General features: G+C 36.4%; 2 protein-coding genes across 2 annotated transcripts in view; one reads left to right on the top strand and one right to left on the bottom strand.

The window, feature by feature from the left end:
* LOC137401218 (ribosomal protein S6 kinase alpha-5-like) overlaps positions 1-27,881 on the bottom strand; it is a 74,553-nt gene that overhangs the window by 36,982 nt on the left and 9,690 nt on the right. Inside the window, exon 8 of the mRNA XM_068087618.1 lies at positions 26,800-26,903. Coding sequence (XP_067943719.1) covers positions 26,800-26,903 — 104 coding nt within the window. The remainder of the gene's footprint in view (positions 1-26,799; positions 26,904-27,881) is intronic.
* On the top strand, positions 19,026-23,762 carry LOC137401220 (putative ascorbate peroxidase). The gene is made up of 8 exons (XM_068087620.1): positions 19,026-19,083; positions 19,494-19,734; positions 20,231-20,368; positions 21,516-21,722; positions 22,552-22,720; positions 22,803-22,971; positions 23,114-23,224; positions 23,337-23,762. The coding sequence occupies exons 1-8, from the start codon at positions 19,075-19,077 to the stop codon at positions 23,574-23,576; spliced, it is 1,284 nt and encodes a 427-aa protein (XP_067943721.1). The 5' UTR covers positions 19,026-19,074; the 3' UTR covers positions 23,577-23,762.

The following is a 27,881-nucleotide window of genomic DNA, read 5'->3' on the forward strand; positions in this document are numbered from 1 at the left end:
TAGGTTGAAAGCATTCAACATTTGAATGCAGTGTTAAATTTTTTTAATAGTTTCAAGAAATTTTTTTTATTCAAAAACTCAAACAAAAAAAATAAATTTTATTTTTTATAACCTGTAGCGCTGAGTTGGAAATGCCAAAATGGTTGCACAGTGATTCTACAACATAAGGTTTACACTAGGATATTTCTTGCGTAGTTTTTATGATGTCCGCTTGCCCTTACGAGGTCCGCTTGTCCGTAATCATTGTTGTTTATGGGTAAGTATTGTTTATAGCTAAGTTACAATTGCCTGTAATTATTGTCGTGTATGGGTAAGTTACAATTTTCTGTAACCAGTATCGCATTGACTGGCTTATTTATAATCTTATTCTTTAAAGGACATGGATACACTGAACATTAACGTACTGTCACAAAATATTTCATATTTGCTGACAATGTGAGTCCACAAAAAGCTAATTATAATTATTATGATAAGAAAGGACACACTCACACCTGACAATGACCAGTGCACACCTTTCTTAACATTTTCATGAGCATCTGAATTTTCAGCGTAAGTAGGACAAAACTCATTGGGTTAGCAAAAACGGGTATACCGTAAAACCTCTATTTGAACGCTATGGCGCTCTATTTTTCAACCCTTCTATTATAATAGTGTCCAATTAAACACCAGTGTTTAATTAGAGGTGGTAGTCAAATAAAGGATGGCGCCGTATTTTTTCAATCTTTCTTCTACAGTGGTGTTCTATTAGAGGTGGCATTCAAATAAAGGCGGCATTCATATAGAGGTTTTACGGTTAACATGCTACGTTATGTTAAGCGTCGTTTCTCCTGTTGAACTAATTTTGTGACTCTGTGTAGCCAATTTTGATAATGTTATAATATCAATAATTTTAACGTTAACACCGTAGTGCAACTCCAGGACAAAATACCACCATTTTAGATGAGCTTTATACACAAGACAGCCCTTTTGTTAGTGATGTTAAGTCTATTGGAAAATAGCAGAAAAAGCAATGCCGAAGAGCATGTGCCAGAGGAGTTAGTGCCAGTTTTCCCAGCGTTCACCCAGCGTGACTTTGGAATAGTGAAGAATTTACTGAGGTACATTATGCCATTGTTTTATCTGTCATTATGTCAGTTTTATCAGCCTAGAATTTACGTATGACAGTGAAGAGTGGAAGGATGTGAATACTACGCTTGCCTTTTAATAATCTAGATAGATATATACTCTGGCTACCCCCATCTTTAGCAAGGACTATTTACCATAGCTATATGTAATGCATCTCACCAATCACAGCCAAACTTGTAAAACTTGTGCTTTGTATGACACTACAGTTAAAAGACGTGAGACATGTAAAAAATTTTACAAGCTTTGTACACTTACGACTTCTTTCATATTTTGCTATACAGTATGTTGAAACAAATTTTAGATTTGCCTTTTTGGATCTGCTGTTTATGTGATGGTCTGTTCAAACGGTGCTGCCTACATTACTGCTGCCCGCCCTGTACTTCATATGAATAAATATAACAAAGGATTCATTTCAGTAGCTACATAAGATTCAGTGTCTGAAATTTTGCAATATTCAAACTAATTTGATTAAAGTTAAATGTAAATTCATGTAATATTGAGTTTTGCCGGCTTTCAAACTATTTAAACAGCAGTATAATATTGCAATGGCAGTATAATATTTCAATGGCAGTATAATTTTGCAATGGCAGTATAATATTTCAATAGCAGTATAATATTGCAATGGCAGTATATTTCAATAGCAGTATAATATTGCAATGGCAGTATAATATTGCAATGGCAGTATAATATTTCAATGGCAGTATAATATTTCAATAGCAGTATAATATTGCAATGACAGTATAATATTGCAATGACAGTATAATATTGCAATGGCAGTATAACATTTCAATAGCAGTATAATACTTCAATAGCAGTATAATATTGCAATAGCAGTATAATATTGCAATTATAGTATAATATTGCAATGGCAGTATAATATTTCAATAGCAGTATAATACTTCAATAGCAGTATAATATTGCAATAGCAGTATAATGTTGCAATTATAGTATAACATTGCAATGGCAGTATAATATTTCAATAGCAGTATAATATTTCAATAGCAGTATAATATTGCAATTACAGTATAATATTGCAATAGCAGTATAATGTTGCAATTATAGTATAATATTGCAATAGCAGTATAATATTTCAATAGCAGTATAATATTGCAATAGCAGTATAATATTTCAATAGCAGTATAATATTGCAATGGCAGTATAATATTGCAATAGCAGTATAATATTTCAATAGCAGTATAATATTGCAATAGCAGTATAATATTTCAATAGCAGTATAATATTGCAATAGCAGTATAATATTGCAATAGCAGTATAATATTTCAATAGCAGTATAATATTGCAATGGCAGTATAATAGTGCAATAGCAGTATAATATTTCAATAGCAGTATAATATTGCAATAGCAGTATAATATTTCAATAGCAGTATAATATTGCAATAGCAGTATAATATTGCAATAGCAGTATAATATTGCAATGGCGGTATAACATTTCAATAGCAGTATAATATTGCAATTACAGTATAATATTGCAATAGCAGTATAATGTTGCAATTATAGTATAATATTGCAATAGCAGTATAATGTTGCAATTATAGTATAATATTGCAATTACAGTATAATATTGCAATGGCAGTATAATATTGCAATGGCAGTATATTGCAAAAAGAGATTTATAGCAATATATAGTAGACTGAGTTGTTTAAAATGCTTCCCTAATAAATTGGTGTGATAACAAAATACTACGAATAAATTGATTGGCTGAAAGATTTGTTTTACCAAAACAAACCAAAGCAGCTAACCGGTACCAAGGCGTTGTCCATAATACTTAATTGTTGGTTATCTGAGTACATAGTTGGGTACATAAACATTGGTTACATTTCAAGCATGATATAGGCTACTTGATGCTGTATAATAGAGTTATCATTTAACAACTAATGCTTCTACTATTTAAAGTTGTCATTCAATAGCTAATGATTCGAATGTCAAATGTGCTTTAGACAGCTAATTGATGACAACAAAGAAGATGGAGTCACAACATTCAACGCCGGCTTCCTGAGAATGACATTCCACGACTGTTGGGGAGGATGTGATGGATGCATTGACTTTGATAATGGAGGAAATGCAGGTCTGCCACCGTTGACCCAATATTTTTACATCAAAATGCACACAAGAGTACCATAGAAAAATGGCACGTCATAAATGTTCAACAAATGAAATTATTACTAACAAGTACCAAAAAAACATGGTGTATGAGATATAAGTATTGTTTTGTTTTTAAGGTATTCAAAAGTATTTTGATCCATTGTTTGATCTTTGGAATAATGGTAAGATCGGAGCAAAAACCCTAAAAGAAAAGATGTCGTTTGCTGACTTGGTGGCAGCAGCAGGAATTGTAGGAGTCGATTACGCAACATCTTTCCAACCAGGTAACTCAGTCAAATCTTGTTCATCTCGGTGACCAACAAATTCCACAATAAACTAATTTCCACTGACTGCATTGCTCAAACGCTTAAGTATAATGAACAATTATTTCAGGGTGTGAGGATGGCTCTTGCATACCACGGATCCCCTACAGAGTGGGAAGAGTAGACTGCCCTAATAGAGAAGCTCCCCCCAACCGTAAAAGTTTCTTTTTCCCAGGCCCTCACAACCATAATGCACCAGTTTTAGGAGCTGAGTTCAATATGACTGCTGATGAGCACACAGCAATACTGGGTATGTTACTGTTCAATATGACTGCTGATGAGCACACAGCAATACTGGGTATGTTACTATAAAATTACATGCTGGTTTGCAGACAAGATTAACTGACTCAAACTCAAAGGGCTCAGTGTAATTCAGTCATTGAAATTTGAGAGCAATAAATTTCATCTTGATCAGTTTTTTTAAATTCTAAAAAGCTTCCCAGCACATCTGTACTGTAAGGAGATCAGACTTTCGTAGAAAAACAAGATTTCACTTATAGGTGCGCATACTATTGGGAAGATGACGAAGAAGAATTCAGCTTTCGAAGGCCAATGGACCAAAGATAGCCACATTTTCAACAATAACTATTACAAGAACCTTCTGAATGCGTCTTTACAGTATCATCAGGAGAGGAATGCTGCTGGGCAGTAAGTTTCGCTTGACTACTTGGTCTCCTCTACAGTACAGTGCTGGAGTGTAGTATGATAGGGGAATCGTATTAACATTGACCACAAACTGGTTAAATAACAATGTATCAGATGACATGTGTATTATCCGACACAAAACTACCTTTCATGTGAGTCCGTGACATCCAAATGCAACACTGCCCATCATATGACGTGTGCATCGTATAGACAAAACACTACCCTTCATGTGACTGTGTCTCATCCAAATACAAAACTATCGATTGAGTGAATATGCGTTGTGTACTGAATATATAAAAACCTTGTTAATCAGCTAAACCTAATTTTTATGTAGACTAATGTTGTAGTAACAAATCTTTCAGTTTCAGAGTAATAAAAGCCTTTTGTTATTTATAGCATGTTTTGGGCAACGAATGAGAAGTCTGTTATTGCGCTTGGGGCTGATGCCTCCTTAGCGCACAAGATTACTGTCACACCGAAGAGCAAAGGCATCGCTGAGTGCAATTTGTTTAACTCAGAAGATGGCGAAATGATGACATGTGAACCTTCAAAAGAACTACCAGTGGTATGTGAAAATTATCAAAAGCTCTTACAGCAGTTTTTGAGCCTATAATTGAAAAGTGAGTTATGCCTTTTATATATTCCAGATAATACTGGTCTTGGTCATATGCATGGCAAATCACAAATGATTTAGTTGTGATGATACACTTCCTGTATATATGTAGTGCGAAATCAAATGGATGCAGTTGGCATTTGCATGACCTGATTATGCATACTACCATTTCATAGTCAGTGTGCTTATACCGAGTACCGGAAACTATTTATTTAGCAAATGTGTTGAAACAAGTTGAAAATTAAAACAAGTTGTAGAGGAGAGGAAGAAACCACAAAAAACAAATAAAAATCAATTTTGACAGTCCAAAATGTGCTCAATATCAGCATTTCCTGATTAGTATGCTGAAGAACTGAATAAGTCCTTCAAGAAACATATTAAATCATTACACAAGATTTTCGTCACAGGTAGAGAGATTTGCAAGAAACAACCAAGAATTTTACCGAATATTTGCCCGTGCGTTTACAAAAGTGATTGAGAACACAAAAGGCGTCGAACTTTACAGAATAGGTGGTAAGCATACACAACATTTATTTACAGTGCTAACTACCTACTTTCCATCCAGACTTCAACATTCTTTTAGAACATAATTCATTAAAGCATGACCAGCATTCAATACTGGATTAACTAGTTTTGTCTTTCAGATGAATAAAAGCTTGACTCGAAGTTTAGGCCGTAGTATAAGGCTTCTGTTTTATCGTAATTGTAATTGCATTTTGGCTAAACCTTAAAGTTGGAAAGCAAAACATATTCAAACTGGCATTCATCAATACACAAGTATTGTTATAGAGGCGCCACCAGAAGAGAGAAATGTTATTCCAAAGCTGAGCAGCAGATCAGAGCTAACTAGCAATGCTATGGAAACTAACAAAATCGAAAATATAAATCGACGGAAAGTAACCAAAGCTGAGCGACAAAGAAGGAAGGCTGCAAGAAGAGCAAACAGACAGGGTAAGTTGTATTAAATCAGCAGAAGTTGGGTTGAGACTGAACATCTAACAAACATGCATTTAAAATCTAATCACTTGTAGAAGATGACTTTCAAAGGAAGTTAATTTAGCAACGTTAAAAACAAAATAGAAAAATGAGATGTGGTTTGACATCTCTTTCCAATCCCTGCTGCGTATCAATAACAAACAACATTCGATTTAAATGCATTATATGTGTTGTTTATAGATTAAAAGCTATTAGTGCTTCAGCTTCCCGTCGGGCACACAACCATGAAAATTTCCAGTTTCATGTTCTAAAAACTATATTGATAAAAATATATGGGTAAAGAAGTTGACACTGAGCTAACAAGTTCATTTAACATAACTTGAAGAAAACATTTTGCATGAATGTCATGTCATATTCATATCAAACCTTTGGCTTACTATATCAATACCTCACTAAAGAGGTATTGATACCTCACTCCAATCTATAATCTAGCTTCCCAATCTAATCCAATCTAATCTCTCCAGCTTAAAAGAGACCTTACTAAAGAGACAATTACATTTTAGTTGAGCAACAGTAACTGCCTGAACTGACAATATTTTACATAGTTGATGCGACATCCTAGGCCCTTCGACATATGCTACAATTATGTGGATAGTTGAGGCATGCGCCAACTAGTGTATCTCTGGGCTGATCTACCCTAGGACACTTATGTATTTGTGTCATTTAACTTTCGCGGAGTCATCATCTCGTGAAAATTTTATGAGCGAAACTAAACAATCATAACAAATGAGCGAAAACGCCAAATTAAATAGCTTTGTTAATTGATATCCACAATAAAATCGTCATATTAGAAATGCAGATAATTTTCGTGTGTGGTTGGGCTCATTGGGCAATTTCTATCGGGCAATTTCATCAGGTAATTATACTCTTGTTCATCGATTAAATCCAATCACCATTCGATTCCTTAACAAAAATAGTCAATGAATAATTGCATTCCTTTTCTGCTATTGTTGATAACATACGGTCAAAACATCTTCCATGTCAGGAGTCCAGAAATCTCGATAAACATGAAAACCTCTCAACCCACAAGTGAAATCAAACTGAGCCATGGCCACTGCATGCTATAAATACTTGAGATCTAGTATTGGTACCACTTCAGTCACGGCAGCAGGGACCTAGACGTCATTGATAGTCCAAGAAACAAATGGCAGCAAGCGACAAATTGCATTATCGATCTCGCTTACACATTTCTAAATGCAGTTCACAAATACAAACTAGTCCCAAATTGAAATTTTCTTCTTTACCAGTGAACTGGACCTGAGGAATCTAATTATGTTTGTTCCACTGCATTTATTTTCACATCACCATATTTGCGCACTCATCAGAGCTGCGAAATTAAGTAGCAGCGAAATTTTACTCTGTATGCTACTCACGAAACTAAATACTAGCGAAATATAAGTGTCCTAGGGTATAAATTTCGTTGAATATATGAATGAAATAGAGCTGTTCTTATCGTGAAGATCAGGTAATGCTAGATGGAACAGCTCAAATTGTTCCCTATTGCAATAAGGTAGTACAGTTACTTTTGCTAAAGATCTGGTCTTTGAATCAATGTTACAAATGAAGAATAGCTATTAACGGACCTGCTTTATAACTTAGAGAGAACAAGAGAATGTTCTATATCACGCGTTATGTTGAGTAGTGCATGTCGATCTGATCGGCTCCGAAGTATTTTGAGCAAGAACGGCACGTGTTTTATGAATTGAAAACTTAGGAATTTATCAGTAAATTAAATAACACTTCTGTGCTATTGAATTCACTCATTGAATATTGTTTTAAGTTTGGTTAAAAAATAACTAGCAAATAAATTAAAATAACCAATTTATTACCTGTTAGATATCAACATAAAGCTCTTGAAGTAACTCCACTTTATAATCTATTATATATCAACATTAAAACCTTGAAGTTACTCCACTCTATAATCTATTAGATATCAACATTGAAACCTTGAAGTTACTCCAATTTATAATCTATTATATATCAACATTAAAACCTTGAAGTTACTTCACTCTATAATCTATTAGATATCAACATAGAAACCTTGAAGTTACTCCAATTTATAATCTATTATATATCAACATTGAAACCTTGAAGTTACTCCACTCTATAATCTATTAGATATCAACATTGAAACCTTGAAGTTACTCCACTCTATAATCTATTATATATCAACATTGAAACCTTGAAGTTACTCCACTCTATAATCTATCAGATAACAACATTGAACCCTTGAAGTTACTCCACTCTATAATCTATTAGATATCAACATTGAACCCTTGAAGTTACTCCACGTTATAATCTATTAGATATCAACATTGAAACCTTGAAGTTACTCCACGTTATAATCTATTAGATATCAACATTGAAACATTGAAGTTACTCCACTCTATAATCTATTAGATATCAACATTGAAACCTTGAAGTTACTCCACTCTATAATCTATTAGATATCAACATTGAAACCTTGAAGTTACTCCACTCTATAATATATTATATATTAACCCAGAACCCTTGAAGTAACTTATAATTTATAACCTGTTAGGTACTAACCTAAATCGAAATGTCACAAGCACCATTGCCACCACTACAACAAGGCAAAAAGAAGCACGATCAGATGGATCCTTTAACCACGGAACAGTTTTGCATTTAATGAAGAAACGACATGTCCTGGATCTTAAGAAATCTTTCCAGGAACGGAATGTAGACAGTGAAAAGGGCGATCAAGATATGTAAGTATGACTTTTATACTAACAGGTTTGAAGAAAAAAAAAAACTGTAGCAGTAGAAATTGCTAGATGAATCTTATCTTATGAAAGTATTAACGAGTTATATACATTTCAAATTATTGCATCAGTAACCAAAATATTTGCTCTCATTAAATCATTTCATTACTGTTCTAATGTGAAAGAGTAGACGACGCTTTCATCACACCCGCCTAGTTTATATGCCAATGAAAGACAAGACATGTACCCTAGCTGCTAAAGATGTCACTAGAGATCAACATTTGCATTTTCTGTTAAATTACAACAAGCTTTTTTGCAAATGCATAGCCTTTTAAGGATGAATGTTTGGCCTTCCTGTTTATTTTAAGGATGAATGTTTGGCCTTCCCGTTTATTTTAAGGATGAATGTTTGGCCTTCCCGTTTATTTTAAGGATGAATGTTTGGCCTTCCCAATTGTTTTAAGGATGAATGTTTGGCCTTCCCGTTTATTCTTCTGTTTTCATATCCTGTTTCTACTAGGTAGGCTATGAATAAAATCGGTTCTCAAATTTATTAAAAACTTTAAATTTCCAGCTAAGTTTAACAATAAAAGTTATAGTAAAATGCCAAGTATTCCGAAATGAGGATCTAGGATTCACCGCTGAATGAAGAAATTCGTGGTGAGTTATAAAATGTTAATATCAATAAAAATATTAAAATTGTATTAGTTATTCAAGGTTAGAGAAAAACAAATTTAGTTGCATGATATTGTGGGTAGCTTAAAGTATATTCTATTTGTAGTTGAATAACTTACCTGATTGGACAAAAAAGACTTTTCAGCTGAAAGATAGCAAATATCTTGTTGACAGTTATTGTCTTAGTGCTAGACGCTTTAGAGAAATGACTGTTTGGCTTTTTTCAAAGCTATCGGTAAGATTGAGTTGGCAAACATCCTGGTCATACAGAGCTGACAGTGTTGCAAGTATAAATACGAAGGCAGGCAGCCTTAGGGAAGTTTTATAACAAGGAAAAACTGACATACAATGGCATTTAGCAGTTGTGCCATGAATTATTTTTAGGTAAAATGTCAACACTAAAGTGCATATTAGCACAAGTTAAGGACACTGATATGTATAAAAGAAGCTGAACTTTTTTTAAACTGGCTAAGTATCCCATACATAATATGCAGACAACTCCATAATAAATCATACTTGGGATATCTTTGCAGAACCTATACACCATCCACCAGTACCACTACTCAAGTATACTCCAGTAGCAGTACAGCAACTACTCCTTATACGATAACTTCAAAGACTCAGCAACATAGAGCAAGGCGCCCGAAGCCTTCTCAGCACACAACACAACGTGTAACAACATACACGCCCACAACAACAGGCTACACTAGCACCACCTCTCCATGGTACTCAACACAACGCTCACAAAGACATCGGGCAAGAAGACCAAGAACTACAGTCTACACATCTTCAACTACTGACTATACAAGCAGTACCACTACACCTTGGTACACAAGCAGTACAACTACACCATTGTATACAAGCAGTACAACAACACCATTGTATACAAGCAGTACAACGACACCATTGTATACAAGCAGTACAACAACACCATTGTATACAAGCAGTACAACGACACCATGGTATACGACTCAACGATCACAGAGGCATAGAGCTAAGAGTTCCCCGATCACCAGAACAGCAATAACATACACACCGACAACTTCACTCACTACCTATACATCTCCAACGTCTTCAACTTCAACGACCTCCAACACACCACCGGCTGAAAACTCGAATGGTAAAATATATAATAAAATTGAATAATTAATATTTTATATAGCATGTCTGGCATTTGTCGCTAACAAACTTGTGATTTTTTCAGTGTGGCCAGATGGAAGTGTGCTGCAGAGACGGAGTAAGAGGAGAGCCATGGGATTTAGTGATGAAGAGGATTGGATGGCCATCCGAAGAAGATTCCTGTCAAGGACATCCAAAAAGCCGACAACACAAGATTCCCTGGTGTATGTCTCATATGTCATTCACAATAAATCACACAAGTTGCTTTAAAAGATTGGTGACACTATAAACTCATTTCAATTGCAAAGCTAATTATGGAATAGACAACTCCAATTTAATTCGATATACGTATATGGACCTCGCTTGGAAAATTGTTTCCATGTTTGCTAACATATGGCCACCAATAATGACAACTTTTCTAGCTCGTAATAGTAGAACCCTGTTTGCAATTCCTAAATATTAATGAGGAAACCAAATTGTTGCAGTGCTAGCTTTTATATGTGGTGCTCTACATCGTCAGATAAAACAAAAATATTAACAACATTTGTTAGTATTTTTAAATAACCAAGTTCGACTTTAAAACAAGATAAACCTCAGATTTTCCATTTCTAGGTGACTGTGAAAAATGTAAAAACTAGATATTGAAACTCTCTGCTGTATGACCTCGCATGACCTCTTGCATAGATATCTGTATGAGCTCGAATGACCTCTAGCATAGATAGCTGTATGAGCTCATATGATCTCTAGCATAGATAGCTGTATGAGCGCGCATGACCTCTAGCATAGATAGCTGTATGAGCGCGCATGACCTCTAGCATAGATAGCTGTATGAGCGCGCATGACCTCTAGCATAGATAGCTGTATGAGCGCGCATGACCTCTAGCATAGATATCTGTATGAGCTCGCATGACCACTAGCATAGGTAGCTATATGAGCTCATATGATTTCTAGCATAGATAGCTGTATGAGCGCGCATGACCTCTAGCATAGATAGCTGTATGAGCTCGCATGACCTCTAGCATAGATAGCTGTATGAGCTCGCATGACCTCTAGCATAGATAGCTGTATGAGCTCGCATGACCTATAGCATAGATAGCTGTATGAGCGCGCATGACCTCTAGCATAGATAGCTGTATGAGCTCGCATGACCTATAGCATAGATAGCTGTATGAGCGCGCATGACCTCTAGCATAGATAGCTGTATGAGCGCGCATGAACTCTAGCATAGATAGCTGTATGAGCGCGCATGACCTCTAGCATAGATAGCTGTATGAGCGCGCATGACCTCTAGCATAGATATCTGTATGAGCTCGCATGACCACTAGCATAGGTAGCTATATGAGCTCATATGATTTCTAGCATAGATAGCTGTATGAGCTCGCATGACCTCTAGCATAGATAGCTGTATGAGCGCGCATGAACTCTAGCATAGATAGCTGTATGAGCGCGCATGACCTCTAGCATAGATAGCTGTATGAGCTCGCATGACCTCTAGCATAGATAGCTGTATGAGCGCGCATGACCTCTAGCATAGATAGATGTATGAGCGCGCATGAACTCTAGCATAGATAGCTGTATGAGCGCGCATGACCTCTAGCATAGATAGCTGTATGAGCGCGCATGACCTCTAGCATAGATAGATGTATGAGCGCGCATGAACTCTAGCATAGATAGCTGTATGAGCGCGCATGACCTCTAGCATAGATAGCTGTATGAGCTCGCATGACCTATAGCATAGATAGCTGTATGAGCGCGCATGACCTCTAGCATAGATAGCTGTATGAGCGCGCATGACCTCTAGCATAGATAGCTGTATGAGCGCGCATGACCTCTAGCATAGGTAGCTATATGAGCTCATATGATTTCTAGCATAGATAGCTGTATGAGCGCGCATGACCTCTAGCATAGATAGCTGTATGAGCTCGCATGACCTCTAGCATAGATAGATGTATGAGCGCGCATGACCTCTAGCATAGATAGCTGTATGAGCTCGCATGACGTCCAGCATAACCTCTAGCATAGATATCAGCAAAAATATACAATTTGGCATATCATCGAGCAGCTCCAGTACAAGAACATCCAATACAAATATTAATTTTAATGCAAAAAAAATTCAAAGGCTTTCCTTTGTTAAAAATTGGAAACAACTTTGTAAACATTATTGACATTTGCTTTCAAACCGGACAATTTTCAGGAACTTTTTTGAAAGTTTTCCATTTTGTGATTTACATCAAAACTGCATTTAGAATTACCACCCTCGACCTAGCATTTACATGGCGACGCCTTCAAGTACTGCCGATGTCGCGCTTTATCTCTCAGGGCACAATAAACCATATACGTCTATACATAAAAAACTTGAAGTGAAGAGCGTTTGTAAAGTTCTATTATAACTAAACAAAAAGATTTTGCACTTTTCCTTGAAAAATAATTGAAAACCGATTAGTTTTCCATTATGTTGACTTTTAATATGCTATTTTTACCAGTATTAGCAGTTAGCGATATCAAGCTATGATTATCAAATTATCAAGTTTGAAAGCATAAGGTATAAAAACAGGACAACTATAAATGCACAAATATGTAAAAATTTAAAGAATTATTCAATGAGTACATGGCTGAAAGTTAAAAATTAATTAGAAGTTGCCTACCCTGTAATTGTTTCAATGAACGTGCAGACTGGGCCACTGTTGCACACGCATTGAATGCTGCACACTAATTTTCAGGTCACTGTTTAAAACATGGATATGAAGGTTCTGAAATTGCTAGTGATAATATTTACCAAGTAGATTGCAGAATTCCAAGGTTCTACAACGATAAGCACCAAAATGTATAACCCCGAAACAGCAATTTGTGAGTGGCTTCTAATTTTAGCTCTACTTTTTTATAAAATGCGACAACAGCGCTTGAGGATTCTAGTCTTGGGTTATTAAGGGAATATAAAGGGTTAGGTATATGGAACTCAATGAACAACTGTTCATATCATTGTCATGCTATTCTTCATCATGCCTTTGTAAGACAACAGAGCTTTTGGGGAGTAAAAGTGAAACACGAGCCAATACACATTTAGTGAAAATGAAAAACTTAGCTTTGCTTTAAATATGATACGAATGGTTTGCCTCTTGTTTTATTTACAATCTTCATGAGTTTCAAAAAGGGATTGGAGGGCTTTGTGAGCATTGCATTACATGTATTTTGTTACTTTGAATTTGCTGTCCTCAAGTTTTTAAGCGCAGTACCTGAAACTGTTAAGCTTACGCAATTATCTTCCATTTTTGTTCAGAACCTACACACCGACAACTGATTACGTGAGCACAAGTACCATCAAGAGCAGTACAACAACGCCTTGGTATACAACAGCAAGATCTCAGCGACATAGGGCAAGAAGGCCAAAGACATCTCAGAAACCCAATTACACAACTTCAAAGCATATCACAACTTATACACCTTCAACTACAGACTATACAAGCAGTACCACTACTCCTTGGTATACAAGTAGTACCACTACGCCTTGGTATACTAGCAGTACCACTACACCTTGGTATACTAGCAGTACCACTACACCTTGGTACACTACCAGTACTAGCAGTACAACCACCCCTTGGTATACGACTGCAAGATCACAAAGGCACAAAGCTAGAAGACCAACAAAAGAGCGGACAAAACAACCCTCTACACAAAGCCCTATTACCTATACCCCTTCAACGACTGACTATACAAGCAGTACCACAACCCCTTGGTACTCAACCTCTTCTACATCTAGCACGACACCTGCAACAGGTAACAAACACATAAATTTAACGGTCACACAGTCATTTCATGAGTTTTTAAGGGTCTTTGGTGAAACTTACCATTCTCAATTTGCATTTATTCACAAAATAAAAACATCCATTTTTAATAGGTTACAAGGATGGAACTGTACTAGTGGACCGGACCAAGCGCTCGGCAGGTATTATCTCAGGAATAATTTCAAGAGCAAAGAGACACCTCATCAAGACAATAAAATTCACGACAAAGCCCTCCCAGTAAGTACTGTGGAGTTCTTAATGTTGTAATACATGTACTTTTATCACACAAAGAGCCCATTTTAAAGCTCCTGTTTGACAATAGTTGAATTTAAAAGCAAACGCCTCCTACTATATCAAGAAAAGATACCCTTGTATTAAAATAATTGTAGAACTTACACACCCTCAACTGTACCATACACAAGCACAAGCAGCAGCACCAGCACTCCTTGGTATACAACGCAAAGGTCGCAACAGCATCGAGCTAACAGGCCAAGGACAACAAGAAAACGATATTTTACAACATTCGCTCCCTCGACGACTAATTATGCCAGTACTACCAGTCAGTACACGACAAGCACTACCACGCCCTGGTACAGCACTACCACAACACCATGGTATACCGATAGCGCAAGTACTACCACTCCTTGGTATACTAGCAGCACTACAACACAATTGTATACCAGCAGTACGAGTAGTACCACAACAACAGCTTCCTGGTATACTACAAGGAGATCAGAAAGACACCGAGCGAGGCGACCCCCAACCACCACAGTTGAACAGATGACTTATACACCAACTGTCAGTTCAACCTCCTCCTCATCGTCAACTACTTCTCCTTCTACAATCTCCCCAGGCAAGTTCCTTAATTTAACCTTCATATCAACAAAACCTTTATGCTGGCATTTTGGAATTATAGAAAAGAAACTAGTGGGTAATACAAACCAACCTAGTTTCATAATTTCTTAGATGGTTCAAAAATATGCATTGTTATAAAGAAATTTGGCCTTCAAACTGTAACACCATGCTAACCATAAAAATAAAACAAGTGCAAAATATAAGCTAACTATTTTAAAAGGTAATATTGAATATGGTAACATAATTCTCTAAAACCAAATAATTTTAAAACTGCAAATTATTGCTTTTTAAAAATTCAAATATATGTTTAATTATGACCCATTTTAGCAGGCCATCCACATGGATCAGTGTTGACTGACGGGGACTGATGAAGAAGGAAGGGAACCAAGATTATAAAGTAACCTTTGCAAAGACATTTTCATTTGCTGTCAACAGTATAGCTAAACAATTTCATGTAGACCACCATCTTACCAGTTATATTTTCATGTCAACAAAGTTTGTTTTAATAATTTGCGTTAAAGCTTAAAAATATTTTTGAGAAATCATTTAAATAAAGCAATATAATTATATTATATATAATTATATAGATTTCTACTTATGTAATGATCTTTAGTTGAAAACTGCAGGTGTTTATTTGATATCCTGCACCTAGTGATAATAATGTTTACTACTTCTCATCTATAGCTTCATTGCGCTGACTGGCCCATTACAGAGTGTTCACAACTGAAACGTTTGCAGAAAAGGTGTGGTAACAGATTGATTAAGAAGCGAGTGGAGTGTAATTAAGATTGTTCTACAAGTGTAACACTCAAGTAATTGCCAAATAAGCGTGAGGATCAGAACATGTAAATGTCTAATAGCAACAAAGGATGCTATTGTCTAGTTACATGAGCGTTTTAAGAATGTAATTGTTAATTCTTTTGTTAAAACTATCCAAAAGTTAATCCACAAAGACAAAATACATGATAAGAGATACAAAGGAAATGTGAAGAGCTTGTGTAGCAACTAACTGAACTAAATATATATATAACATAAGCTAAGAATAATTAAATATCGCATAATTAAGAAATCAAAGGCTGGTTCATACTATATCGCCGTATCTCGGCGTTGATGCCACAATACTTTAGTGATCGTCGATGATAACAATGTTTACACTATCACAATCCACATTTGCATCAGCAAATACTCTGTGACGTAGTGTTCTCATTTTTCTTTTTAAATTTTTGTCAAAAGGACTTCTTTGTTTTCAAACTAAATAGTAGTCCCGCAGCCAATATCATAAACGGAAATAAATCAATCACCTTATGTGCGACCACGAATTACTATTGCCAAAATAGTGCACACGTACAGGCTGTTGTCGATGTTCAGAGAAATATTGGAAAAGTTTAACAGCTGCAAACTTCCCGACGTATCCGCGTTGCTTCGTCGATGCTATCAGTTTACGGTGCACATGGCTGACGATGAACGGTGAAAGGACAACTCCTACATACAGTGATATAGTGTGAACCGGCCTTCAGTATCAATCATAGTAGAGAAGAATCAAGTGAGTAGCCAAAATTCACCGTATATCCCAACATAAAAGCCGATTCTATTCACCAATCGGAAACAGAAACAATTTGTACTAAACTTACAAAAGCCGCTAAACTTCCGCATCTTTTTGCTTTGATACGGCGTGTTACAATTTATGGAGTTGGCTAATATGCAAATTCTTATAAATTCCCTGATTTCAGGATTTTTTAGGCTCGGTTTAAATGCGAGAAAGGCTTATATACGGGGTCATCGGTGAATGTCCTTAAACAAAATCCCAACAGGTTTGGGCGTAACTACTGTTATTTCCAGTTTACCATAGCATACCTACAATAACTATCACATCAAACTCACACCTTTATTGCATACCTACAATAACCATCACATCACACTCACACCTTTATAGCATGCCTAAAATAACCATCACATCACACTCACACCTTTATAGCATACCTACAATAACCATCACATCACACTCACACCTTTATAGTATACCTACAATAACCATCACATCACATTCACACTTTTATAGCATGCCTACAATAACCATCACATCACACTCACACCTTTATAGCATACCTACAATAACCATCACATCACACTCACACTTTTATAGCATGCCTACAATAACCATCACATCACACTCACACCTTTATAGCATACCTACAATAACCATCACATCACACTCACACCTTTATAGCATACCTACAATAACCATCACATCACACTCACACCTTTATAGCATGCCTACAATAACCATCACATCACACTCACACCTTTATAGCATGCCTACAATAACCATCACATCACACTCACACCTTTATAGCATACCTACAATAACCATCACATCACACCTTTATAGCATGCCTACAATAACCAACACATCACACTCACACCTTTATAGCATACCTACAATAACCATCACATCACACACACACACATTTATAGCATGCCTACAATAACCATCACATCACACTCACACCTTTATAGCATGCCTACAATAACCATCACATCACACTCACACCTTTATAGCATGCCTACAATAACCATCACATCACACTCACACCTTTATAGCATGCCTACAATAACCATCACATCACACTCAAACCTTTATAGCATACCTACAATAACCATCACATCACACTCACACCTTTATAGCGAGCGTACAATAACCATCACATCACACACCTTTATAGCATACCTACAATAACCAACACATCACACTCACACCTTTATAGCATGCCTACAATAACCATCACATCACACTCACACCTTTATAGCATACCTACAATAACCATCACATCACACTCACACCTTTATAGCGAGCGTACAATAACCATCACATCACACTCACACCTTTATAGCATACCTACAATAACCATCACATCACACTCACACCTTTATAGCGAGCGTACAATAACCATCACATCACACCTTTCTAGCAAGCGTACAATGAGTGTTATATCATAATCATACTTTTATAGCACACATACGATGAGTTTCTCGTACCTTAACTAAGTTAACTCGTACCTTTATAAGATACCTACAAGGAATATCATTTCACACTTCTACCATCCTTGCACACCTACAATAAGACCAAACGAGTACTATCAACCCATACTGCAAAAATAGAAGCAAGACAAAATCTTTTCATGGATTGGAGATTGATCTATTGCGAATAATTTAATGAGCTATCATCGTTGTCGTAATTGACATTAAATTTGCTTCAGGGTAGTGTCATCGGTTTTCAAAGTAGCAAGTTATATATATCAAAAGGCAAAAATTCAATGTTATTTGTATTATTTGTAAAACAGGCTGGTTGTTAGTGGCATTTTAAATAGCAGAGATGTGAAAAATCTCTGGGTGCGCCTTCTACACAAATATCAATGCAACCAGATGATTAGTAGTGAGTTTAAATTGTTCCTGGTGTTTGCTTGTAACCATATGAAACCACCCATGTTCTACACATTTTCTTGCCTTTCTTGACCCTTCATTTTTCCCTCCACTTTTAAATCCGTTTTATGACTAATTTACATACTTCATATTTAGATACACGTATTTTATAGAACATGCATTAAAAAGCAAAAGGCAAAATCTAAAAGAATGAAATAATCAAAATCTGTAGTATAAAACTTATCTAATGCGATGTCTGCGTCAAAGCATTATTCTCAGCTCAGAAAGAGCTGTTAGGTATGATAAGCTCTGTCAAAATGCTCCCTAATCAGACTTCAAGGAAACAAGCGAAGATAAGCCTTGGATAATACCCATTAAATATCTGGAGTAGCCAATTTTATGCTATGGATTCAGGTAATCCTTTACCTGCAAGATTTGCTATCGCAATGGCAGTTAGCACCGCCTCATGCCAGACATCAACATCACCACGGCTTAGAATGACATCACAAAACCTATAGCCGATTGTAGAGAAGAGTCCTCTCAGAGCTCTGATCTGATTTGCAGAGACTAATCCTTAATCATTATGAATGGGATGATGCGTAACAACCACAGCAGTCAGTTACTTGTGTTCCTCTGGGCATGCGGGTCCAGGTATAGTAGCTCCTACAGGCCATCAGCTCGCAACCAATTACAAGATGTACAAGGTAAGCCAGCCTGCTTTTACCTGGTTATATTACAAACTTTTATATGAATTACCTTACCCAAGGTGCTTGCTTAGAGAAATATTTTGTATTTTAGTATTTATGTAGTCTGCAATGATCTTAATATGGAGCCAAAAGCAAATAACATAGCTGCACTTTTGCAGCAAATTCTCAACTCGGCTTCAATAATGAGCAACCTGTGCGAAGCAGTCATCTATCACTCTGATAAGAATAGCTTCTGTTTTTAGTGTGTATTGGTGACTAGTGGCAAGTTTTATTAGAAGTTTACAAGCCAGCATTAAAGGGAGAAACAGTTATTTCATTCCATGCTAAGGAGAATACGTTCACTAACCCAAATATTCTTTAATTTCGTTCATTTCGTGAAAATGCTCAACTAGTGTAACCTATTGCAGGTAATCACGTCGACGTTGCTCTTGCTAGCCGTCAGCATTTTTTTAGCGAAAAGTATGCTAGTGAGACCGGAGGACGAGCTCATCATGAAGGATGCCTTATATGGTTTGATAACAACTGCGCGTGACTCAAACGGCCAGAGATTTCTGGTGCCCGCAATCATTCGGCTTTGCTTCCATGATTGTGTGGTACAGTGTGACGGATGCATTGACTCAAGAAGAAGAGTTCAGGGTGGCAACAATGGTAGGACTGGCCAGAAATTGTGTATATATATACAATCAACCAATTGCATATTAGATAACTCTGCTGTTGACTGTTCTATTTGAATCAATTATTCCTATTGAAGTGCAAGGCCCTTTGAGAATTTCTGACCTTTAGAAATCAGAACTAAAAACAAATATGGTTTTCAGTGTTCAGCATGACAATGCAGCCATGAATAATTCTATCTGCCTTTCCCAATCAGAAAATTCATGTATAGATGTAATAACTTTATCGTAAAAGCCATATTTGCGCCTTTGAAAAATGATTATGGCAGTATCTAAAAATGACTGAGATATTAAATTATAATGCTCTTGTGTTCTACAAAATCTAATACCAATTTAAAATTACAGAATGAATGCAGTCAATAGACCACAATATGTGAGCCAGTCATTAGCCGGCGCTAGAAGGTAGTGTGTGTGCACCTGTTGGTCATTAGAAAAAAACCAAACCATTGGTAATAAACTAAGTGTGGTTACAGGTCTGGAGCTCACATGGAGGATGCTAAGGACGATGCACCAAAGACAGTTCAGCCATATTTGCTCAAGGGCAGATTTTTTTGCCCTAGCTTGCGTTGTGACAGCAGACTTTGCAGGGGAGCGTGGTGAGCAGGAAGGACGTGAGTACATAACTAACATCGTGGCGATGTAAATATACCAAGTAATGTATATGGAATGTATATGTAATGTACATTGTATATGTAATGTATATGTAATGTATATGTATTGTATATGTAATGTATATGTAATGTATATGTAATGTATATGTAATGTATGTGTAATGTATGTGTAATGTATATGTAATGTATATGTAATGTATAAGTAATGTATATGTAATGTACATTGTATATGTAATGTACATTGCATATGTAATGTATATGTAATGTATATTGTATATGTAATGTATATGTAATGTATATTGTATATGTAATGTATATGTATATGTAATGTATATTGTATATGTAATGTATATGTAATGTATATTGTATATGTAATGTATATGTAATGTATATACGAAAGCCATGCCTAGCACAGTGTATTAAGAGCTCCGCGTTAGATCAAATATTCCCTTGTTATTTGCTTAATAAATCCAGATGATAATTGTACATTACAATAACAAAGGTATCGTATATGCGAGACGTCTAAAATAATCAATAAAGTGATAAATCGAGGTTTTTGTTACTTTACCTTAAAGACAATCACATGAAAGAGTAGGTAGGGGGAAACGAAAACATCACAGGTTAGAAGCAGATGTGGTGATAGAAATATTCGGCAAAAACTTACTCAAACTTAGCTGAGGCAGTTTAAACCAAAGCAGCTTATCTTTTGTTAAGTTTATTTATTTTATACATTCTACTCTTTCTCATTCATTTTTATGCCTCTCCGCATTCATTTGTGAAACTGCAATGCTTCGAGCAACTTCAAAAGTCATGTGTTGGAAATTACTTTGGGTAAAGTCAAATATTTGTTGGACTTTTATAATTTATGTTGAAAATCTAATTAACAATTAGCCCAAATAGCCGCCATCTATTTTTTGACAAAGTCTATACCTACCATTTAAGTGACATAAATGTAGATTTAAATCAAGAAAGCGCTAGAGATCAACTATAATATACTAAGTGAACAATGCACAAAGCGGCTAGGCAGCCACCTGCCTGAACAGCGGGTTAAAAATTAAAAGTCGTTTGGAAGTACTTTGGAAAATGATGTTTCTGTAGACCTTGCATTGTAACATATTAACTAATGATATTCTATATTTTTGAACAGTTTGCATGAACCCGACAGACGGCATTGGTAACCCAATTCTGCCAAACCGCTGCCGACCCAATATGCAAGTGCTGTGGGGACGCAGGACGTGTGAAGTGGCTCAGTTGGTTGAGCCACTGCGCAACATCCCTGATGCCAACCAGGATCCATATGAGTGGTTTCAAGAGAACATGCAGATGACACCTAGAGAGACAGTATGTATTATGGGTAAGTTCCGTTTACTTTGCTTTGTGTATGTATGCTGTTTGACAAGTAGGCCCAGTAAAGTTGACTCTCAAATGTTTCTTATTGTTAGCATATTCTGCTTTTCAAAAGTTTCTTTTTATTCTTCTGCTCACATGATAAGCCTTGCAACTTTGCTGCTAATGCAAATTAATTAAGTTATATTAAAAACCAAAATGAAACCTTACTTATTTCAATTTTACTCTTGAGCAAAAAATTTTTCTAAATTTAACATCTCTCTTTAGCTATTCTTATTTTTTGCAAAGAGATGCACAGTAGCATCAAAAAGTCTTGCTTTCCTGATGATAATATGGAACTACCCTAATTATTGCCTCAAATGAATGTTAGAGAAAATGGATGATTGAATAAAGTCATCATCGATGTTCGCCACATAAATATAGTCGGACACATAGCCAAAGCATAGACTAGAGTCACTAGACCAACTGTTTGCATCCAGAAGCAAAATAAGCTTAATAACTACACACAAATAGATTGAAATAAACAAAAAGATTTAGAAGTGTTGGTAGTGGATGTAAAAGGAGTGATCAGCTAGTATATCACATCAAAAAACCAAGAAAAACTTTCTCGTCGATTATTGAGATAAGACTCCAACAAACTTGAGCTAGGCTTATATTTGAACCCAGCCTATATTTATCAGCGAAAGAGTAAGTTCTTAAATTTCAAACTTGAAAGTGTAGATTTTAAAAAACTAAGGTCATTTGAGTAGTACTAAATTGGATGGCACCTTTTATGATCAGCATTTTTGAATGTGTCAAGACTATTCAAGTCTAGCATGTGATGCTTGTGTAACCAGGATCTCATGCCCTTGGCAAACTGCGTGCAAACGAGACAGGATTTGAAGGAGACTACACAACGAGATTTGATGTCCTCTCTAATGAATACTACCAGACAATGGTGGATGGCAGAACTGTTTGGGAGCAAGAGAAGTCTTTCCTTGTCGTAGATGATGTACCAGAAACGAGGTAAATACCTCATACAAACTGAGCATCGCAATCCTGTTTATAAAAAAAAACGCGTATGTATTTTAGTATTTCCATTTGACAGGCATCAATGGAATGAGTTTGTCACAAACACGTCTCGTGTCAACTCGGATATGTTCCTGACACATAACCTGGGTGATCTCAACAGAGTTGGTCGAAGTACGTGCGTTATACCACCAAGAAGGACAAATCAATTCAACAAGCATTGTCCACGTCAACCATATTACCACATAGTAAGTCAGCTAATTTGTATCGAACCTGCCTAGAATGGAGATATGGCCTTTAGACAAAATTACCAGTTTTTACGAAAAGGGGTGAAATAGGTATGGCGCTGCCTTTATGTAGTACAGACTAATACATATTGAAACATTTCAGGTCGAAGAAATGGCCCGCGACAATCTTGTTTTCATAGACTGCTTCGGAAGAGCTATGGATAAGATGATACACACAGGTTATCAAGTTGGAGAGCTTGTTCCAACAGGAGTGGTAAGTATGCGGCCGCTTTGAAGTTTCACCATACAACTCCATTCCAAATTTTCATTACTGGATAGCCTCAAATATTCTTCATAGAGATGTTTATAATGTTTCTGTGTTACAGGAAATACCTCCACCACCTCGTTCATCCGCAGCTCCTCCTGCTACTGCCGCACCAGCACCCAGACTAGTACCAGCAGGCAGAAGGCTGGCAGGTAGACGAAATAGAGGCAGGGATAGGAGAAGAAGGCGACAACGAGGCGGAAGGAGGCGAGGACGAACCCAAGAAACACAAGGTCAAGTTCAAGGTCAAAGTCAAAACCGGCGGCAAGGAGTAGCAGGGTTGCTGTCACTTGTTACATAGGCGCCAAAGACAAATTGATTGACCATGGATGGTATCATGTCTTAGATCTATAAGAATCCTACAGCAAGCATCTACCATCCTACCTCAACATTTTTCTCACCTCTTTTGCTAGAGGCCAGCCATGACAATTATATTTATGTATTATTGTGTTACGAAGAATTAGGAAATCAGGAATTATAGTGCGAAAAAGGGCTTTGAAATACAAAGTAAGTACAGCCTGGCTTTGGTCACTAAGAAGCATAACACAACATATAAAATAGATAATCCCTTTGCAATACAGATTAATCCTGTAATATTTCTGGATTAATGTGTATCATCAATCCTCGAAGACAGAAATGTGCCATGCACGACCATATACTGATGTGTAGGTTGCAACAGTAGCATTTGTCTAAGACATCAAAGATGTCATTTCAGAGTGTCATCAAGGATGATTTTTTGTTTCATATTTTCATAAAATCGGACAATATGCAAGGATACAAGAAACTTAAGAGTGCTTAGCCATATTGAGACACTAGTATACTGCGCAATGCATAACAGTTTTAGAGCTTAGCTTTTCAATAGCAAGCCTAAACAGGTATCTAGCAAGGCTGCAAGACCTGGCTAATATTAGTGATAGCAACGATGATTGAGAATATGACACTTCAAGGTCATTTATGACAACTGAAATACAGCACACGCTCCTATAACTTATATCTCCTATGACGTAAATTCCAGAAACCGTAAAAAATCTATGAGCAGTATTTGCTCTGTAAAAGATTTATGAGCAGTATTTGCTTTCTACTACGTAAAAAATTCCATATAACATAAAGTGTCAATTCGGGTGAGTTTTCAAAATCAATTTGAATTTTAGTTTATTTCGCCGCACTTTCAGAAGAAAAAACGACATATGTTTAGCATTGTATCTATTATAACACTATTATAATTTTCACAAGATTTTAGTTCGTCGTAATAGACTACCAAATGTGTCGACAAAATAGAGCATAAGATAGCTGCAAAATTGTTCATAAATACTTAAAAGCGATTGATTGGTGCAGGTGTTACAGCGTCGGTCTACCAATCTGAATGTCACGAGTTGGAGTGTCGTCGAAAGTTATCTTATATCCTAACCTTAACCCCTGGATACAGATAGACAACGGCCAGGTAGAACCACTTTTTATAATAAAAATATTTTGTTGTTTTGCCTATTGTACATGTAAAAAATATTAGTTATTAGTCATACTTTGCAGAATAGAGTTTGCTGTTTAGAAAAAATAAGAAAATCGTTGTAAATGAATGTCAGAAATGTGCAACCCCATACACTTGTTTTAAAATTATCGCAATCTTGGTCTATAAAACCAATGAGATTGATCATAAAAAGGAGAAAAGTTGTCGATGCAAACCACTAATACTGCAGTTACGGTACAGTCCACAAACTAAAAGAGTTAAGTCAAGCTTCTTTTGCATGGACAAAGGGGTGAGTTTAGAAAGATCTTGCAACGGAATAGGCAATTTACATGTATTATATTTTTCTTATAACGTAAATTCCCTATAACGTAAACGGTCCTGCAACGGATTATTTACGTTGTAGGAGCGCCTACTGTATCAGCTTTGCAGATAACCAGTCCTTGCTTCAAATCAGGAATAGCTGGCAAGCTAGATCCATTGTGTCACACCACCTCCACCAAAGATTTCTTCAATTTCAATACCACTTTATTGCATTTGGTAGTTGCATGCTAACAGTTGGCAGGAATATGATTCCGAGTGAAATAACTAACTCTATAACTCAAATGAATAGCTTGCAATGACGGAGTTAATGGCAATTCAAGTGTCTTCACATAACTGAGACTGCATATCAGAATAAGAGGTGAACTCTTTTGGCAATTTGTTTACACCATTCACCGTGACACTGCTGTATATAAAAAGCCATGTGATTGACCGCAAGTCTAAGGATAGGCATGTATACTGCCTCTTAACAATATCTGATAGAATGATTGTAACTGTTGGTGAAGATGTGAGAGCTTCATCTCTAATGCCCTTCTTCACCTTAAATTGTAAACTTTGACTGACTTAATTGTTAAGAAACACGTTTACTCGCTCTTCTGTCGACACAAAACAGGTACCTTTGTTACTAGGAAATCTAGAGGTACGGTGACTATGAAATATCCCTATGGATTTGTTGACTGCTATATTCCTCACCGGTTTGTTGACCACTAGTGTTACATGCTACGAATTTTTTTAGCTTCGAAGTTGTGGTTTCGATTTACATGATACGCAAGAGTGGTCGCACAATTCCCAATTGTTCGTAGCTGACGAGTTTACATGCTACAAAGAAATTATCGCACAACTCTGCGTTTTCTATATTAGCCTGCTGCACTTTTTAGCTACAGCGAGGCGCATATTTTATATTGCGGCTGACACTATTAAAATGCGCCTAAGATCGAATGTCAATGTTATGTGTGAGAAATTTTTCTTTCAAATTCGGAGTTAATATTTTTTATTTCGGAGATAATATTTTTAAAACACGTGTGTTGAAAACAAACTTCGTAGGGATGCTGTGAAGACGTCCCCAATAAAGATGATGAAAATCCAACCTCCGATCAACAAAGATTCTTGCAATAATACGAATATTGATGTTCACATCATACGCAGTACTTCGTTGTTAATACGATGTTTTCAAAAATACACCCTTTGAATCGGAGGTTTGAATCGCTTCAAAAATTAAATATGCGACGTTTGAAACCATTTACATGCTACGAAGATGAAAAATACGACAAAAATTTGTGGCGTGTAGCACTAGTGAATTTTATATCTCCTAGAGGTTTGTTGACTGTTATATTCCCTAGAGGTTGGTTGAGTATGCTATACCCCCTAGAGGTATGTTGACTGTTATATCCCTAGAGGTATGTTGACTATGTTATATCCCCTAGAGGTTTGTTGACTATGTTATATCCCTAGAGGTTTGTTGACTATGTTATATTCCCTAGAGGCATGTTGCTACATTATACTTTTAACGGATTCATTTTAGTAAAATTACTAATTTTTAGTCGGTTTGAGGGATAGATATGCACTTAGAATTAAGCCAACTATCTGCCAGATGATGCAGCTTAAAAGATTTAATGCTACACCAACCTGAAGCTTGCTAAGCCATAGAATTACTAACATGAGCGAGGAACAGTGAAAAATAAAGCGAACTATCTCAAGGCGGCATTTCCTACTCTATGAGGGTTATATGAACCAGACTTACTTGGAGATCTCCGACTGGCTGTTCTTCTCTCCCTCAACAGTGAACGGTGAGGCACCAGTCAGAAGCTCAAAGGTCAGCACTCCCAATGACCACCAATCAACAGACTGCAAATTATTCACGATTCATCAGATAAGCATAACTATGTATGTATAAGCGAGTTTAAGTATGACAAAACTGCAGAAGATAAAACCTGCAAACAGACAGCAAAGCAGTCTTGATACCTTCCTTTTTGAGTCAAGAGTATTGCAGGAGATTCAAGCAAATTTTCAACATTTGAAAGTGAGAGCAATTAAGAGTCAACTAAAGATAGCTGACAAAGACTAATTGTTAAGTGAGGCTGAGATTCTGTGACTGTGTAGCTGTGACTGACCAGGCATCACAGTTGAGTAATACAATCGCAGAGAAGAAATGGATGCCATGAAGGCTAATCTTAGCGGAAGCTGGTTAACAAGCCGCTAAGATCATCATGAGAAATTCCTTACTGTTAGATGATGGAATGAAAGTAATGAAAAAGCCATCGCATAGTAGATTAAATGTTAGCTATGCATTCTATTTGTACACCAAGGCGCTCTATTTTTCGACTCTTCCCCTATAGTAGTGCTCAAATAAAGGGTGGCGCTCTATTCTTCGACTCTTCCCCTATAGTAGTGCTCAAATAAAAGGTGGCGCTGTATTTTTCAACTCTTCCCCTATAGTAGTGCTCAAATAAAACGTGGCGCTGTATTTTTCAACTAGCTCGTCAACTTTTGGGGAAAATAAATTTAATGCTTGATGCATGGGCAAAGCAATGCTAGTGTCGCCTATATTTTACACTCTCGAATCAACATTTCGTAGACTGTCGGCCTCTGCATTCTTTTCCAAAACGTTTTTCATATACGCCGATGTATCAGTAATTTAAACAAGGAACTACTTTGACTATACAAGATTAGCGTGGTGCTGTTATTAAGTATTTTGATGGTGTCGCTTTCATATTTTTAAAGAGAACTTGTAGAGCTTTGGAGTTTGAAAATGTACATAAGTACATTACGTTTTTAATTTATCAAGAAGTTGTTAGCATTTTAAAGTTAGAATACGCCATAATA

The sequence above is a fragment of the Watersipora subatra genome, chromosome 7, assembly GCF_963576615.1.
Source record: "Watersipora subatra chromosome 7, tzWatSuba1.1, whole genome shotgun sequence".
NCBI lineage: Eukaryota > Metazoa > Bryozoa > Gymnolaemata > Cheilostomatida > Watersiporidae > Watersipora > Watersipora subatra.

What these genes read in the sequence shown, in the direction of transcription:
- LOC137401220 (XM_068087620.1), top strand. An exon ending in GATGATGTACCAGAAACGAG is followed by an intron (nt 22,721 to 22,802) that starts GTAAATACCTCA and finishes TCCATTTGACAG; the next exon opens with GCATCAATGGAATGAGTTTG. An exon ending in GTCAACCATATTACCACATA is followed by an intron (nt 22,972 to 23,113) that starts GTAAGTCAGCTA and finishes GAAACATTTCAG; the next exon opens with GTCGAAGAAATGGCCCGCGA.